The 16,657-nt window shown below is 62.6% G+C and overlaps 3 protein-coding genes across 3 annotated transcripts; 2 read left to right on the forward strand and 1 right to left on the reverse strand.

The window, feature by feature from the left end:
• The first annotated feature begins 4,445 nt into the window (after positions 1-4,445).
• Positions 4,446-8,336, forward strand: CAMK2N2 (calcium/calmodulin dependent protein kinase II inhibitor 2). Its single transcript, XM_079314903.1, has 2 exons — positions 4,446-4,713; positions 7,184-8,336. Exons 1-2 carry the CDS (start codon positions 4,545-4,547, stop codon positions 7,252-7,254), a joined length of 240 nt encoding a protein of 79 aa, XP_079171029.1. The 5' UTR covers positions 4,446-4,544; the 3' UTR covers positions 7,255-8,336.
• A 1,127-nt stretch (positions 8,337-9,463) lies between these two features.
• EEF1AKMT4 (EEF1A lysine methyltransferase 4) lies at positions 9,464-13,654 on the reverse strand. Its single transcript, XM_079314898.1, is given in 4 exon segments — positions 9,464-9,579; positions 9,581-9,826; positions 12,218-12,501; positions 13,360-13,654. Coding segments are annotated over 4 exon segments (759 nt in total). The 5' UTR covers positions 13,532-13,654; the 3' UTR covers positions 9,464-9,522.
• On the forward strand, positions 13,592-16,641 carry ALG3 (ALG3 alpha-1,3- mannosyltransferase). Its single transcript, XM_079314883.1, has 9 exons — positions 13,592-13,796; positions 14,187-14,286; positions 14,374-14,521; positions 14,672-14,832; positions 14,969-15,089; positions 15,342-15,547; positions 15,776-15,852; positions 16,045-16,189; positions 16,291-16,641. The coding sequence occupies exons 1-9, from the start codon at positions 13,646-13,648 to the stop codon at positions 16,478-16,480; spliced, it is 1,299 nt and encodes a 432-aa protein (XP_079171009.1). The 5' UTR covers positions 13,592-13,645; the 3' UTR covers positions 16,481-16,641.
• The last annotated feature ends 16 nt before the right edge of the window (positions 16,642-16,657 follow it).

Consider the following 16,657-nt stretch of genomic DNA (forward strand, 5'->3'; position numbering starts at 1 on the left):
AGAGAGGGGTATGCTCCCCCCTCCCCCCCCCACTCCTTTTTGCCTCCAAAGGTGCCCAGGGCAGGAAACACATCTCTTGTGCTGACAGCATGGAGGGAGGCTGCCACCCCCTGTGCTGGGGCATAGCCTTACTCTGGCCCCACCCAGGTCTCTGCCACTCCCAGGAGCCCAGCAGCGGCCTGGCTGCAGACACAGCTGCCAGTGCTGCGTGGCACGGCTCCGGGCAGCAGCATGACTCACCCACTCAGCTCACCACCGGCCAGAGCTTGCTGTGCCAAACCTGCAGCATGGGCTGGCACAGGGACTGGCACAGGGGCTGCCCGGCCGCACTGCAGTGTCCACATCCCCAGACAATCCCGCTGCGTGCCTCCCACGGGTATTTGGTCGGGAGCAGGACAGTGGGGAGCTCACAGTGCCTGGGCTGAGCACTGCCCAGCCTCCCTCCCTATCACACATGCCACGCATCCTGACAGCTGCCTCCTTTCACCCACAGGGTGCCCCTGTGTGCCAGCCCATGCCCGTGGCCTCCACCCGCTCCCCCCAGGGCTGCCAGCCCGCTCCGCCTGCCTCCCTGTCTGTTGTCATGGTGACCAGATATGTGGTGACAGGCAGGGATGGAGCCTCACACCCCAGCAGGGCTGTTTGCCCAGCAGGGTTGGCTACTCCTCCTTCCAGCTCTTCCCCTGTCACCCCTGGCTCTCGGCAGGGGACCCTCCGTGCAGTCCCTGCCCCAGGCAGTGTGCTGGGGGTGCTCCATCTGCTCAGATGCCAGAATCGCAGCTGTGTCCCAAGCAGCTCATGTGAGGAATGGGGACAGCTCCATCCTCCTTCCATCTGCCCTCTCTGACAGGGCACCCCCTTCTCAAAGCCAGGCTGTGCACAGAGCTGACAAGCTCATCTCAGTAATGACAACTGTCTTTCTTCCCAGGGAGAGACACTGTCCCTCCAGGGGGTAGCCTCATCTTCCCTGCAGCAGCTGCAGGAACAACAGAAGACGAGCAACATGTCACTCTTGCACACTTGCACTGGACTCATCCACAGGAACTCTGCCAAGCAGGACACCTGTCCCCCTACATCTCTCAGTATGGTGACAGTGTTCACCACAACCATTGTCTCACGAGGCCATCCCCACTGCCTGTACCCAGCCCAGTGTGTGTCTCTGCTCCCCCAAAACAGCTGGACCATGGCACAGGCAGCACACAAAGAAGCACCCCCACCTGGGCTTTGGCTACTGAGAGCCAGCAGCAACAGCCAGGGATAGGCACACCCCCAACCTTACCAGTGACACAGTCCTCCGTGCTGGGATGAGTGAGAGCATCAGTGCCAACAGCAGGCGCTCAGTGAGGCCCCCAGTGGCTGCCACTGCTGTGGAACAGAAGTGCCATTTCACGTTTCTTGGCAGGGCTGGAAGCAACACAGATGGAGGCACCCGCACTGGCCTCCTGGCATGCCTTGGCAGCCCCTATCCCTGTGGCACCAGCCCCAGGTGATAGTGCTGCCTCCAGACATGCAGCAGAGAAATCCCTGGGTCCTGTGGCTGATGCTTCCTGCTTCCTTTCAGTTCGCTGACATCCACTCACTACCATGGGCTACTGACTCCATTCCTGCCAGGCATTGGACTGGATGGGAATGCCTGGTGGTTCCCAGCTTCAGCTGCCCAGGGTCCCTGCAGAGCATGGGCAAGATGTGCTCCACCTCAAGCCACTGGCACATACACAGGGTGATTTGCCACCATAAAACCACTTGAACCATCAGTGACTGCAGGAAAAACCCTCACTTCCATCACAGCACCTAGACTAGGCACACAAATTCCTACCAAGGGTCCAAGGGCACAGGGCTCAGGGGCACTATGTAGGTGTGGAGCTAGGGCATGGCAAGGACTGCAGAGTTCCCAGAGCATCACCTGAGTGTCGGCAATGCACTACAATGTCTACTGCCAGCCCCACTGCAGCTGGGAGTCTGATGCTGTGCCTCCTACCCAGCTCCAAATCTACTGAGGGGGCATAGCTGGCCTCCAGCCCTTGCATCATCCCCAAGGTGTCCCAGCTCAGGGGCTGCTGCTCAGGTTTAAGGAGCTAGGGCTGGAAGAACCACCTGCTTCCCACTCCCACAGCCCCTTCTTTCCGGTGGAGTCGGCTTTGTGTTGGACAAAAGGCTGCAAAGGAAGCAAGAAAGGAGATTACGTGGCTGCTAAAAGACGAATAAGGAAGGTGGGATGAGAGTTAGAGGAAGGAGGGTGCTCATCTGGCTCACCAGGAGGGAAGGAGGGATGCTACGTGCAATGGCAGGGGATGAAGGGGATCTCTTATGCACCCCACTGCCAACCCACTCACATTCAGGTCCTTGGTACCTTCCCCTGATACTCAGAGATGTGTGACAAGCAGCACCCTTGGGGAACTAGAAACTAGAGCTGTCCCAAGGAGATGCCGAGCCCAGAGCCACAGCATTGCCCTGTCCCACCCACAGCTCAGCTATGCTGGCACAAATCCAGCCCTCCTGCCTGGGATGGGCAGACAGTCCTTCCCTCACCCCAAATCCCAGGCTGCCCCACAGAGCTCCCCCAGCCCACAGCCAAATCAAGTAGCGCCCCCAGGTGCGAGGCACTGTACAGATTGTACAGATACAGATTTGGGATATGTGGGGCCATTCCCAGGGTGACCCCTTTCCAGCCTCTCCCCAGCATCCTGCCAGGCTGGAAACCCTCCTGGAGTGCTGCACCAGTGCCACTCACATCCCACACGGCCCATCTGCTCCTCTTCTCGCTCACCCCCAGCCCTGCGCGTGCCACGGTCTGCCTGTCCCTGCCCACGGGCAGTGGCACATGGGCTCAGCAACGGGAAAAGCAGGCCACATCTCAGCGTGGGCCTCTTGCCTATTTTCCCAGGCACTTTTCACAGGAGCAGAAGCTTTCACATTAAAAAGTTCAAGCTGGTTCCCCAGCAAAGGCATGAATTAAAGCATTGTCTTGCCAGGAGAGCAGGTACCACTGCCCCAGCCTGGCTCTGGTAGGGGACAGCAGGGACCAATATTCTGCAGATCCGGACACAAAGGTAAAAGCATGGCTGAGCCTTCCCAAAATAGAAGAACCTGTCTGCCCTCATGGACCAGCCCAGCTGATGCTCTTCTGCAGCACCTTTCAACAGGATCTCAGACTATGGAGAAGCTGGAATAGCAAGATGGACCACAGGGATATCTGGAAAACCCTACTCTCACCCCCTCAAGATATTCTCATTGGGCTGTGGGCTGGCATGAAGTGCCATTTCCATTCAGGGATCTGGCTTAGCTGCAACACAGGACCCCCACATGAGCAGCAGGACCTGGATGTAAGGGAACAGCAGGAACGGGACTGCTCCAAAACAGGAGCAGTTTGGTTGCTCTCAAACCAAGCCAAAGCCACTTCTGCTGTCACCATCATTCAAAGATCCAGGGGTCATGGCTTTACCCACAGCTCACTCAAGAAGCACCAACTTTATCCTGAACTTAAATAGCCCCGCATCTGCCCCAGGTGACCTGAATGGGGAATGTCCTGGCTGAGGCTGCTCAGAACCACAAATGCCAATTAATGCAATCACTGCTCTGGCAGTGAACAATGTAGGAGGAAAGATCCAGAGCGTGTCTGGAATAGAGGTGTGTAGATACAAATGGGGCTCTGGGGGGCACACTGGGATCCTCCCTTGCTGCCCCATCACAGGTCCCCACAGAGGATAGCCCTTCCCCTTTTCCACAAGGAGCCCCCAGGGAAGGGTCAGTGAGACAAGGGGTGTCCTAGGGCACAGTCCCCATGTGGCCACCCTTACAGACACCTGCAGAATCACACCTGTGCAGCCCTGCATTCCTGCAAAGATATGGAATGGGAGGATGTGTACAAACACATGCACACGTGGGGGCCAAGAGGACTGGCAAGGGCTTGAGGCAGGACTGGCGTGGCTCCAAGGGGGAATCCCAGTACTGAGTGGGGCTACAGCAGTGGGTTCCTGGATGGGTGCTGGGCAAGAGACACAAGTGAGGGGCTGAGGAAGACCCAGGGTGAGAGCTAGTTTGGAATTCTGAGGGTTGATCTTTCTGAGCTGTGGGGTGCTGGGGGACTCGAGCAGGGTGTTGGGAGTCTGTTTGGCATCACCTCTACATGCCAGGGGAGGGCTCAGCTGTGGCGGGTGGTCCTCCGCAGTCTGACCTGGTGGCACTGGGCTGTGACAAGGGTTCCCCTCTCCACAGGGGCACCCCGTGGTTGGGGGCACCCCCGACCGCCTGGGAAAGGCTGTGCCGGGGGGACCACGCTGCTCTGGGGCCGGGGCGGCGGTGCGGCAGGGTCCCCATCCCGAGCGGGCGGTCACCGGGCACCGGCCCTGGGGGTCCCCCGTGTCTGTCCTGTCCGGGCGGGCCGGGCCCGCGGCGCTCCGGAGCCGCCCCCCGCCGGGGGGTCCCCGCTCCCCCCGGATGCATGACTTCATCCTTCCGCCCGGGTTTCCTCCCCGCCGCCGCTGCCGCCGCCGCAGACCGGCTCCCGGCTCGGCGCGGCGCGGCTCGGCCCGCTCGGCCCCGCCATGTCGCAGGTGCTGCCCTACGGCGAGGACAAGGTGGGCCGCTACGGCGCCGAGCCCGAGGCGGGGGAGCTGCCCTTCAGCTGCCGCCTGCAGGACACCAACGCCTTCTTCGGGGGCAACCAGGGCAAGCGGCCCCCCAAGCTGGGACAGATCGGCCGCGCCAAGAGAGGTACCGCCGACCCCTCCCCCAGCCCCGCCGCAGCCCCGCGGCATCCCCGGGACCCCCGCATCTGCCCTGCGGCATCCCCGGGTTTGTCCCGGGACCTTCGGATCTGCCCTGCGGCATCCCCGGCATCCCTGACACTGGCTCCTCCATCCCCGGCGCTGCCCCACGGCATCCCCGAGACCCCCGGATCTGTCTTTTTATCCCTGGCGCTGACTCCTGCATCCCCGGCACTGCCCCACGGCATCCTCGGAACCCCCGCATCTGTCCTGCAACGTCCCCAGCATTGCCTCCTGCATCCCTGACGCTGCCCCACGGCATCCCCGGGACCCCCGCATCTGTCCTTGCATTCCCGACTCTGTTCTGGAATCCCCGGCTCTGCCCTGGAATCCCCGGCTCTGCCCTGCAGTATCCCTGGCTCTGCCCTGCAGCGTCCCCGGCTCTGCCCTGCAGCATCCCTGGCACTGCCCCCCGGCATCCCCGGCACTGGCTCTTGCATCCCCAGCACCTTCCCATAGCAACCCCAGGGTCCACGATTCTGCCCTTGCTTCCCCGGCATTGCCGGCACTGGGCAGTGCATCCCTGGCACCCCGAGCATCGCCCCACGAGATCCCCACATTCCCGATTCTGCCTTTGTATTCCCAGTTTTGCCCCATGGTAACCCCTGTGTCTGCCCCACAACATCCTCAGCACTGCCCCACAGCATTCCTGCGACTCCCGGCTCTGCCTTGCATCCCCAGCACTGTCCCCTGCTACCCCGGCACTGCCCCCAGCATCCCCAGAATCTCCATCTCTGCCCTACATCAGCTCCAGCACTGTCCCCCGGCAACCCTGAGACTCCCCAGCTCTGTGACTGACACCCGCCCCCAAAAACACAGGCTCCCCCATCCCCTGCTCCAGACACTACGCTGTTCCGCTAGTGCTGCCCTGCAACAGCCCCCGCCTCATGCCGGGACTACCCCTGGGATTACCCTGCAGCATTCCTGGGGCTGCCCCGGGACCATCCCCCAGCACCTCCGTGGGTGCCCCTGGGACCCCTCGGAACTGCTCCTCAGTACCGCTGGGACTGCCCCCCTCTCATTCTGTATAAACAAGAATGATCCGAGGATCACCAGGAACAGCCCCCCTGGCCCCCTAAACCCTTCTGCCTGCACATTTCTGTCTGCCGCAGAGACCACCAGCAGCCTCTGGCCATGCTGATCAGCAAATCCCCCCCAGCCCCCTGGACTCCCACCAGTCCCCCAGGACTCCATGAGCCCGTGTCCTGCCCCCCCGTACTTCATTGCCTGCCGCAGAGACCCCAGCACCATCTCCTCTGCTTCTATCCAGGACCCAAATAACTGTCCCCCTCTCCTGCCTGCACCCTGACCTGTCACCATCGATCCTCCCCAATGCCTCGGGGACCCTTAAAAATCGCCCCCCGCTTTTTCTGCAGCCCCCATCCCACCTGCTTGGGGGTCCTCCATAGGCAAACACCCCTCCTTAAGCTGCAGGGACAAGGAGCGGGGAGGGGGAAGAGTTCTCCCCCCAGCTCAAATACACCCCAGCCCCACAGGGGGTGAGCACTGCCTGCTCCACTGCCCCCTTTTGCAGTGGTGGGGGCTGGGTCTAGCAGCACCCCCCGGGGTGATGGGAGGATGATTCTCCCTCGATGGTGTTCTGGGGGTCCATCTGCTCTCCCGTAATTCTGGTGAGGGGTGGTTTTGTTAATCCACCCCCAAGAGGGTGATGGGGGGATTACTGACCCCCCCTCCCAGTAGTGATACTGGGATGGGGGTCTGCCCACCACCCCCAGAGCAGTGGTGATGGGGTACCTGCCCAGCCGGCCGTGTATAGGATAGGGGGAAGATGTGTGGCTCCCTGGTGATGCTCGTGGGGGTCTGTCCAGCCTCCCACCCCTGCTGCTGCTGGGGAGGGGAGGGAGCTGCCCCAGTGGGTTATGCCGATGGGGGGTCTCTCTGGAAGGTGACATGACGGGAGGCTCTCCAGCCCCCATGGTGATGCTGATGGGGGTTCGTGCAGCCCGCCGTGCGGGTGGGGGGCTGTCCGGCTCCCCCCCAGCGATGCCGATGGTGAGGGTGGGTGTCCTGCGCAGCGGGTGATGCTGATGGGGGTCTGGCTGCCGCCCCCGCCGAGCAGGCGGTGCCCCCCCCCGCTGGGTCATTACCCATTCCAGTCCTGTTGCTCTCATCAGCGCCTGCCGCAGAGAGGAGGGGGGGTCCTTCCTGGTCTATTCCTGCCCCCCCTTCCCTAATCACCCATCCAGAGGCAGCCGGCTGGCTGCGGGGGGGATGCTGCCCCTACCCGAGCCGGGCAGGGGGGTGATCCCCCACCCTTCATCCCGATCGTACCCACCTGAACCCCCTTTGCCCCGCACCTGGGGGCACACCTGGAGCCCGAGCAGGGCGAGAGCCGGGGCGGATGGGCAGCGGCTGCCGCGTCCCCTCGCCCACGCGCCCCCCGCCTGTCCCCGCAGTGGTGATCGAGGATGACCGGATAGACGAGGTGCTCAAGGGCATGACGGAGAAGTCGCCGCCGGGGGTGTAAGCCGGGAGCCGCCGCCAGGACCCGCCGGCCGAGCCCAGCTCCAGCCCGCCGCCCCGCATGCTGGCTGGACCGCCGACGAGGAGGGGGAGGCCATGCCCGCTGCCCCCGCCCCGGCCCGGGGGGGGGGCCCTGCGACCACCACCACCCCCCCCGAGCCATGCACTTTACCCCTCCGCCTCCCCCCGGGGCCGGGACAAGCCGCCGAGCCCCCCACCCTGGCGAAGACCCCCCTCCCCGGGGAAGGGTCCAGCCGCCCTGCTCCGCGGCGCGTCCCTCCTCATCCTCCTTGGCGGGGGGCCCCCGAATTCCGGGGCGACCCGGCCCCTTGAGCAGGGGGGGAGCGCTGCTGTCCAGAGACATTTTTTGCTCCATCGTTTTTTGCATGAGCTTGGTGGCCCGGGCGGCCGGCCCGGGGGCCGAGGGTCAGCCCCACCACTCCGGCACGCTTCTTTTTAAACAGAAACTCCTCATATTTGTATTTTTATATCCGAATCTTTGTTAAAAACGATCTGCTGACGTTGAGATGTCGAAGTAACTGCATCGAGAAAACAAACGAAAACAACCAACCAACCAACCAACCAACAACAAAAAAAAAAAAAGGTTCATATTTTTTTCCATAAGAAAAAAAAAGACAAAAAAAGAAGAAAAAAACGAGGGCAAAAATTAAAGGGGGGCGAGAGTGATGGAGGGAGCATAAGGAAAGCAGGAGGAGGGAGGGGAGCAGGGACCCCTGGCCCAACCCCCGGCTGGCAGGCAGCAGGAGCACCGGAGGGTTTGGCAGCATCACCGGGCGCTGCAGTTTCCTCCCGGCAGCACCGGGGCAGAGCCCACCGGGGCCAGCTGCAGGTGCCGGGGGGGATCCCAGCACTGCCCCTCACTGAGGGGGTGGGGTCGGGGGAGAGTGGGGAGGGCAGGGACCGGCCTGAGTCGTTGTTTTTAATTTTGTACTTTAATTTAATTTTATTTTTTAAGAAGCTTCTCGGGGGGTTCTGATGTGCATGAGAAACTTGTCATCTTTTTCAATAACCTACGAGTGGCATTTATGAAGACAACGACGCAAAAAAAAAAAAAAAAAACAACAAAACCACAACAAAAAAACCAAACAAAAAAACTGTTAAAAAAAAAGGAAAAAAAAAAAAAAGAAAAAATACTTGTGTCATGATGTTCTACGAATGATCCATTGTAAATTTAAAATGCCATTTTTCACTGTACTGGTGACAAAATGCAATGAATAAATACATTCATGTACCCGTGAAGCCGGCAGCCGCCTGCTCCTTTCTGTCCCTTCCTCGTGCCAGCTGCTTTTTGGGGTTGCCTGTGGAATGGGTGGCATGGCCGGGTGGGGGCTGGCCCCAGAGCCCTTTGCTGGCTCCTGTGCAGGGGAGCCGCTGGCTGACCCCACTTACACCTTCTGCCTGAAATAGCAGCCCAGCAGCTTGCGCCTCCGTGGTGTCACTGCCGTCCCGTGCAGGAGGGCTCCCCTGTGCCCACCCCAGGGGGACTTGGTGCCCAAAGAGCCTCTGGGGACACTGCTGTGACCTGCCACACGAGCACACGTGCACAACCAGTCCCACCAGCAGGCGGTGGCCCACCTGTCACCCACCTTGGCACACAGGGGTCACTGTGCTGCTGGCCCCAGGCACAGGGGAACACGGGACTGTCACCACAGGCAGGGGTGGAGACAGATGGGACAGAGGCAGAGTGCTTCCCTTCCTGCCCTATGGCACCTCCTGCCCCATGCTGGCACATTCCAGCCTGGATCTCCCACTTCTTGGGTGGGAGTGACAAGGACACGATGTCCTTGCACACCACCATGGCCAGGGGAGGCTGGGGCAGGGGTCCTGGTGTAGGATGGGGTGGGAGTGTGGAGCAGTGGGGACCCCCAATCCTGCCCCCCATACCCAGTGCCAGCACCCCCATTCTGCCCTCAGCCCAGCAGAATGACTTCCCCGTGCCAAGGGGAAGGGATGGGGGGCAGGGAGCCACTCCCCGCAAGATGGATGGGTGAAATTAAACCCGATTTGGTTTCATTACTGGATGCAAAGCCTGGAGTCCTGGCTGCTCTCCAGCTCAGCAAGGAAAGGCCAGGGAGGGGACACAGAATCAGCACAGCATCCCTGTGCCCCCCGGAGGAGGCCAAGTATCCCCCTCCCATTACCCCATCACTGGGCAGCTTGCAGGGGGATGCACTGTCTCTGTCTCCCACCTGTGAGGATGGAGCATCTTAAGGCTTTATTGGGTGGGGGGAGGTGGGGAAAGCCCCCTGGGTCACAGCTGGATGGCAAGGAGATAGTCCTCGTCGTCGTCGGGGGGCGGGGGCGGGGGGCGGGCGGGGGGGGGGGGGGGGGGGCTGGTGCAGCCGGCGCCCCAGGGCCGCGTCCCGGGGGTCCAGGGGCTGCCCCTTGCGCATGACGTACAGGAAGTAGTGGAAGGCAGCGGCGTCCCCGTCCCCGCAGGCGGCGTGGCGCAGGGACCAGCCAAAGGCCTCCTGGGCATAGTGGGGCTTGCGGAAGTGGGGCTGGGCGAAGGTGATGGAGATGAAGCAGCCCCCTGGGCGCAGCACCCGGCTCACCTGTGTCAGGAAAACCCCCAGGATGTGGTGGGGGAGCACAGTGAGGTTCACTGTTTGGCTTTGTTCCCAGGGACCCCCATCACCATCTGCCAAAGACCCCTCCCAGCCTTTCCCATCACACCCCGAAATCTCTTGTCCTAACCTTGACCCCCCAAGAGACACCCCGGTTCTGACCTGTCCCCAGACCACCAGGAACAGTGGTCCTCATGATCCACCTCACCCTGCACCCCAAAACTCTTTACTCCTACCCACAGCAGACAGCATGGAAACCCAACCCCAGCACGAGAAAAGCTTCATCTGTCCGAGCACAGGGCCCCCCCTAAGCACAGCATATGATACCCATCCCACCCACCCCTCCCTGGACCACCCAGTGCTACCCCACCACCACACACATCAGAATCAGAGAGGGATTGCGGGGGGTGTTGATGGGAAAGGACTCAACCCTTTTAATCACCATTTTCTCCCTGCTGGAATTAAGCCCCGTTAACAGGATGGAAAAGAACATCAATTTTCCTGCTTGGCTTTATCCAATGTCAAAAGGCTTTTACGGCCAGCGCCCACGTGCTCAGCATGCAAAGGCAGTGCCCAGGGCGGGCGGGGCGTCCAGCCACCCTCCCCGGCACCCTGCCCCAGGCAGGGACACCCCAGACCCCCCGGCAAGGGCAGAGTCACCGCTGCAGGGGACAGGGCTGGAGGCCAACTGGGGGGTTTCCCAAGCTCTGGTTTAATCCTGCTGGGAAGCTCCAGCTGGGGAGCTCTGGCTGGGGCCAGCAGAGGGGACAGGCAGCCTGTGTGTCCTCCCCTGCTGCTGCAGTGGCTTTTGAACCAAACCCTACCGGTTTTGGCCAGGAAAAGGGGAATGCAGGTCCCTGCATCTCTCTCTGCGCTCCATATCCCTCCTGCTAAGTGCCTGAAAATCTGCCCTGGGAAGACCCCACAGCTTCCCAAGCTATGGGCAGGGAGGGGGGTCCCCGGCGGTGGGGGCAGGCAGGGATCTCCGGCTGGAACTGAGCAAGGCATCCCGCATGTCCGCATCCCATCCCTCGTTAATAGAGCAATAATGGCCGTTGCTTAGAGACGAGCGCAGGGAAACCTTCCCATCCGTCAGCTGGAGCAGGGGGGGCCGAGGGGGGCCCTTCCCGCTCCGGCACCCGCCACACCCGCTGTCCCCAGCTCGCTGGGACAGGGTGTCCCCTGGGGTGTCCCCACAGGCAGGGTGGATTTTTCAGCTCCTTACACACCCCCCAGGGAGGGGAAGACAGAGGCTGTGAACCCCCCAATGAAGGAGGATGGGAGTAGGAAGGGAGGTACCATGGAGAGACCCCTCTAAAGGGACCCCCAAAGCAGTGAGGCGAGTGGGAACACCCAGAGAATCCCCCCTGGGGATGAGGACAGCAGGGACCACTGCGGGTGGAAGCTGGTACCCAGTGATGCTGGGGGAGGGCAGGGATTGAGCAGAGGATTAAAAAGGGAAAAGAAAAGGGAAAATTAAATCCCTGCCGTTTGGCAAAATGACAAGGACAGGCAGCAGCACTGGCAAGGAGGGCAGGGCACGGATAGCAAGCACAGCCCCACTGCCCTGCTGGTGGGTTGTGCTCCCTCACAGGCTCAGTGAGGCAAGACAGGATTGGGAGGGTGTCAACAGCCATGAGCACCCTTTCCAGCACCTGTGTCTGCAATCCCAGGGTGCCAGGGAGGTGCAAGCAATTAATTATCCTGGCAGTATTCCCGCAGGGTGGGAGAGGCTGCCAGGACCTGCACCCCCGCGCCAGGACAGGTTCATCCGGCCCCTGATGCCAATTAACAGGTCCCCGAGGCATCACCCGTCCCGTGCAACGCCATGGGCCCTGTCGCTGCGATGAGGAGTTGCCATGGCAACACCAGACCAGATGATGGGGACCCCAGCACAGACGATCGAAGCTGGGGCGGGAGGTGGCGGGGGGCAGAGCTCTCACTGCCCCACGGTCACCACCTTGCCCTGGGCAGGCAGGGCCACTTCAGTGTGTCCCCCTGGGGTCCCCCTACAGCTACCCACGCTAGGATGGGGCCCATTTTCCTGACAACTCTTGTATTAAGCATGCAAAATAAAAGAGAAGGGTCAGCCAGTCCCACCAGCAGGACCCAGGGACACATCCTGCTCCGTGCACCTCCCTGGGGAGGAAAGGATGGAGTGTAAGAGGGGACAGTCTCCCACTCCCAGGAGTGCTGGGAGCCCCCCAGGTGCTGCCCTGCAGCATAGCCGAGGGGGTAGCACCGGCTGGGAGGACAGAAACACCATCTGGGGCACCCACAGGGAAGCAAGGTAGTGAAAGAGGCACTGCACCTTCCCCCACCCCAAACAGGGATGGGGTCCACCTTCTGCACCCCTACTCAGGTCCCCCCACCCTGTACCTCTGCCAGCACCCGGCGCATGGAGGCGGATGCCTGGGGCGAGACGTGCCAGGGGTCGGTCTCCTCCACCATGAGCACATCAAGGGTGCCCTTCTCCAGCACCACGTCGAAGGAGGCGTCGGGGAAGGCGAGGGCGCGGATGTCCATGACGGCCCAGCGCAGGCCGGGGCAGCGGGCGTAGCGGGCGCGCATGGCCGCGATGCAGGCGGGGGAGAAGTCGATGCTGGTGACGTCGGTGTAACCCAGCTCGTGCAGGTCGTGGCTCAGGGCGCTGTTGCCACAGCCTGTGTGGGGCACAGCTCACACAGGGCTCGGGGTGCCCATGGCGGGGCTGGCACCCCAACCCTGTTCCCTGTTCCAGGGCTGGGGCTGATGGAGAGGGGCAGGTCATCGCTTTGATGACAGTTAGTGAGTGTTGGACTAGTCATTAATTCCCCCTGTCCTGCAAGGTGGGTGCTTTGGGCTCCTATCCTGGGTCAGACCTGCACACCTCATCCCTTCCCCTTGGGGCGAGATGTGTTGGGAGGGTGGAGGCAGGAAAGAGGCAGGGGCGTCCCCAGTTATCCCTCCCGTAGTGCTGTGGGGCAGGTGCCGGCCGTGGTCCTCAAGAGCCTGCCGCATAACTTCAGTGGGAAATTAGGGAACTCCGGCCGGGGGTTTAACCCGGGTGCGAGGGAGAGAGGGATGGAAGAACTGGCGTTTCAACAGGACACGGCAAGACAAGGGGAGAGCCCCGCTACCAAGCCGTCCCCTCGGAGCCGCTCCACCGGGGCTCGGCCGCTCACCGGGGGGGGCCAAGGGGGATCCCGGGGAGGGGGAAGGATTTGGGGGCTATTAAGCGCAGCTGGCAACGGCTGATCCGCTAACAGGATCGGTGATTACACCCGCTTAATCCTGCCAGCCCGGCGGCGGATCAGACCGCAGGTGGGATTACGGGGCGGTTATACCCGCCTCGCTGCCCGTCAGCACCCACGGCACTGGGGCCACCCCCGCCGGGCCGGGCTGGGCGCAGCTCCCGGTACCGGCCCGGTGCCACACCGCCCTCTGGCGGCTAGCGCCGGCGCATCCACTGGCGGGACCCCGAGCCCCGCCCGCCCGCCCTCCACCGGGCACGCCGGGCACGCCGGGCACGGGGCACGTACCGAGGACGAGGATGCGGTCACCGGGGCGCAGCTCGGGCTCCAGCTGAGGGAGAAACCGGGAGAGTCCCCCCAGCCACTCGCGGGTCTCGGCGCCCTCCCGCTGGTACAGCGCGTCCCAGAAGCGCCGGCGCCCGTACCGGGGGGGCGTGGCGGGCGCGCGCCGCCGCTCCATGCCGGGAGCGGGGGCGGGAGTACCGGGCGCCACGTGCCGCCCGCGCCCCCACGTGCGGCTTCCGGTCGGGGCGGGTGCGCGCGCTAAGCGCTCCGGGCGGAAACACGGAGCGGCATGGCGGCGGGGCGGGGGGCGGCGGCGCTGCGGCGGGCATGGCGGGAGCGGCGGGCGGCGCTGCTGGAGCCCCGCTACACCCCACTGGTGGCCGCCTGCCTCTGCCTGGCCGAGGGCGGCGTCAATCTCTGGGTCATCCGCAGGGTCCCCTGTGAGTCCGGAGCCCGGCCCGGCCCGGCGCTGCCCCCGGGGATGGCGGGGTCGGTCCGGGACAGCGCGGGGCGGTCCGGGGGCAGGGACAGCTCGGCCCCGGGGTGGGAGGTGATGGCGGGGGCTCGGCCTGGGGCAGGCGGGGGGCGGGGATGCCGCGGGCCCGGGACGGACCTGCCCCGGCCCCTCGGGTGACAGCATCCCCCGGGTGGGGGGACAGGAGGGGCTGGATGGGGCCAGGGAGGGACACGGGGCTGGGCTGGGGGCTGGATGGGGCCGCAGGGCAGCAGCCTGTGCTGACCATGGCAGGGCCAGGCTGGCGGGCTTGGAGCGGGGCAGCACCCGCTCCCCTGCCGTGCCCCCCGAGCCCGCTGACCCCGCCGTCCCGCAGACACCGAGATCGACTGGAAGGCCTACATGCAGGAGGTGGAGGGTTTCGCCAACGGCACCCTCGACTACACCCAGCTGAAGGGTGACACCGGGCCGCTGGTGTGAGTGACAGGGACACGCAGCTGCCCGTGACCGGCGGCTCCCGGAGGGGCCGCGGGGCCGGGCCCCTCACCCCCGTGTCCCCACAGCTACCCCGCCGGCTTCGTGTACATCTTCCTGGGACTGTACCACGCCACGGGCCGCGGCTCCGACATCCGCCTGGCGCAGTACCTCTTCGCCGGCCTCTACCTCCTCAACCTGCTCCTCGTCTTCCGCATCTACTGCCGAACCAGCAAGGTACCCTGAGGCCAGGGCTCCTGGCTGTGCTGAGCCCTCACCCCGGCAGAACGGACACAACGCCAGGGCTGAGGTTTGGAGCAGCTCAGTAGCAGCAGGGACTCCAGGACAGGCTGCTGATGACCCTTTTGTGTCTCTGTCCCCTGCAAGGTCCCTCCCTATGTTTTCTTCTTCATGTGCTGCGCCTCATACCGCATCCACTCCATCTTTGTCCTGCGGCTCTTTAATGACCCTGTGGCCATGGCCATCCTCTTCCTCGCCATCAACCTCTTCCTGGAGGAGCGCTGGTCCTGGGGCTGCCTCCTCTTCAGGTGAGGGGCTGGGAGCTGCTCTCCGTGGGGTGCTGGGTGTGTGAGCCAGCTCAGCCCCAGGAGGAGGCTGTGCTTGGCTCAGGGGCTGCCTGGGCTCCCTGTGGGGTCCGCAGTGGTAATGCAGCTTCCTGCTCAGCCTGGCTGTGTCAGTGAAGATGAACATCCTGCTCTTCGCCCCTGGACTCCTCTTCCTCCTCTTGCAACGGTTTGGTCTCCTGGGCTGTATCCCCAAGCTCTGCATCTGTGCCCTGCTCCAGGTGGGTCCCTGTTTGCACTGGCTGCAGCAGCAGGGAATAGTAGGCTGCCTTGCTGGGCTGCAGAGACAGTGGTACCAACATCTGTGGCCTCTCACAGCAAGCTGGGTGTTGATAAATAATCTTACTCATGTGACATTCATCTTTGGCTGACTGTCCCTGTCACCACATGTGGCACTGGGCTTCTCAGGAGGTAGCTGGGGTAACAGTGGCCACGTGTAGGGCTCTGTGATGGTGCTGGTGTGTCCCTGGCAGGTGGTTCTGGGCCTGCCCTTCCTGCTGGTGAACCCTGTGGGGTACCTGACCCGCTCCTTTGACCTGGGCCGCCAGTTCCAGTTTAAATGGACAGTGAACTGGCGCTTCCTCCCAGAAGAGGTTTTCCAGAATCGAGTTTTCCATGCTGCTCTGCTCCTGGCTCACCTGGCAGGCCTGGGGCTCTTTGCACTGCACCGGTGGCACAGGTGAGATTTGGAATTCCCTGTGGGTGTTGATCCCTGCCAAATCTATGTAAAGGACAATGACTCCCCTGCTGCTGCAATGCTGCAGTCCTGGGGTTGCAGGCACAAGTTGGAGGGCAGTTACTGTTCTGTTTTGGGGACTGTATGGCCCAGGCGTTGTGGCTCACAGGGGAGCGTTGGGGTGGGAGAGACTTTCAGCAGCTGAGATCAATGTTTGTTCTTCCCCCTCAGTTCCAAAGAGAACATCCTGAATCTGTTGAAGGATCCTGCCAAAAGGAAACCTGCATCCCCTCGCTTGACTGTCAACAATATCCTTTGGCAGGGTGGGCAGCAAGGAAAGAGGGAGAAGGCAGGGCAGGGAGAAACCTGGTTGGGTTCCAAATAATGCAGTGCTGTTGTACCAACATCTCCTGACTAAAGCAGCAATGCTGGACAGCTGGGGAACTGTTGTGGGGTCACACCTCCAGCCTCCTGTGTTTGCCCCCTTAATGCCAGTGCATGGATTGTCTTCGTCCTCTTCTCCTCCAACTTCCTGGGTGTCTGCTGCAGTCGCTCCCTGCACTACCAGTTCTACGTCTGGTATTTCCACACACTGCCCTACTTGCTCTGGTGCACCCCGACCACCAAACTCGCCCACATGCCTAAGTAGGTGCTGGCAGGGAGGGGGAGCACCCCTCTGCTGGGGTCTGGGAGTGAGGATGGCTGGTGTGTCCCCCACGCTGACCCCCACCTTTCCCCCCACACAGGGTGCTGCTGCTGGGTGTGATTGAGCTCTGCTGGAACACCTACCCCTCCACAGTCTGCAGCTCCCTCTCCCTGCACATCTGCCATGGACTCATCCTGCTCCAGCTCTGGTATGGCACAGCCCCCACAGCAGTGTCACACACCCTTCCACCAAGCAGGAAACCCACAGCCATATCCAAGAAAGCCCAGTGAGAGTGGGGATGACTGACTGGTGGGAACTGGCCTCTGGAACTGCCCCATCCACCTGCTCTTTTCCCACTTGACTCCCAGGCTGCCCACAGCAATCCCAAGAGGGCCATGAGCCCTGAAACTGTGCAAAGTGGGCAGGTGTGGGCATCCCCAAAAGGCAGGACTTCCCGAATAAAGGGG

The sequence above is a fragment of the Erithacus rubecula genome (genome assembly GCF_903797595.1).
Source record: "Erithacus rubecula genome assembly, chromosome: 11".
Taxonomy (NCBI): Eukaryota; Metazoa; Chordata; class Aves; order Passeriformes; family Muscicapidae; genus Erithacus; species Erithacus rubecula.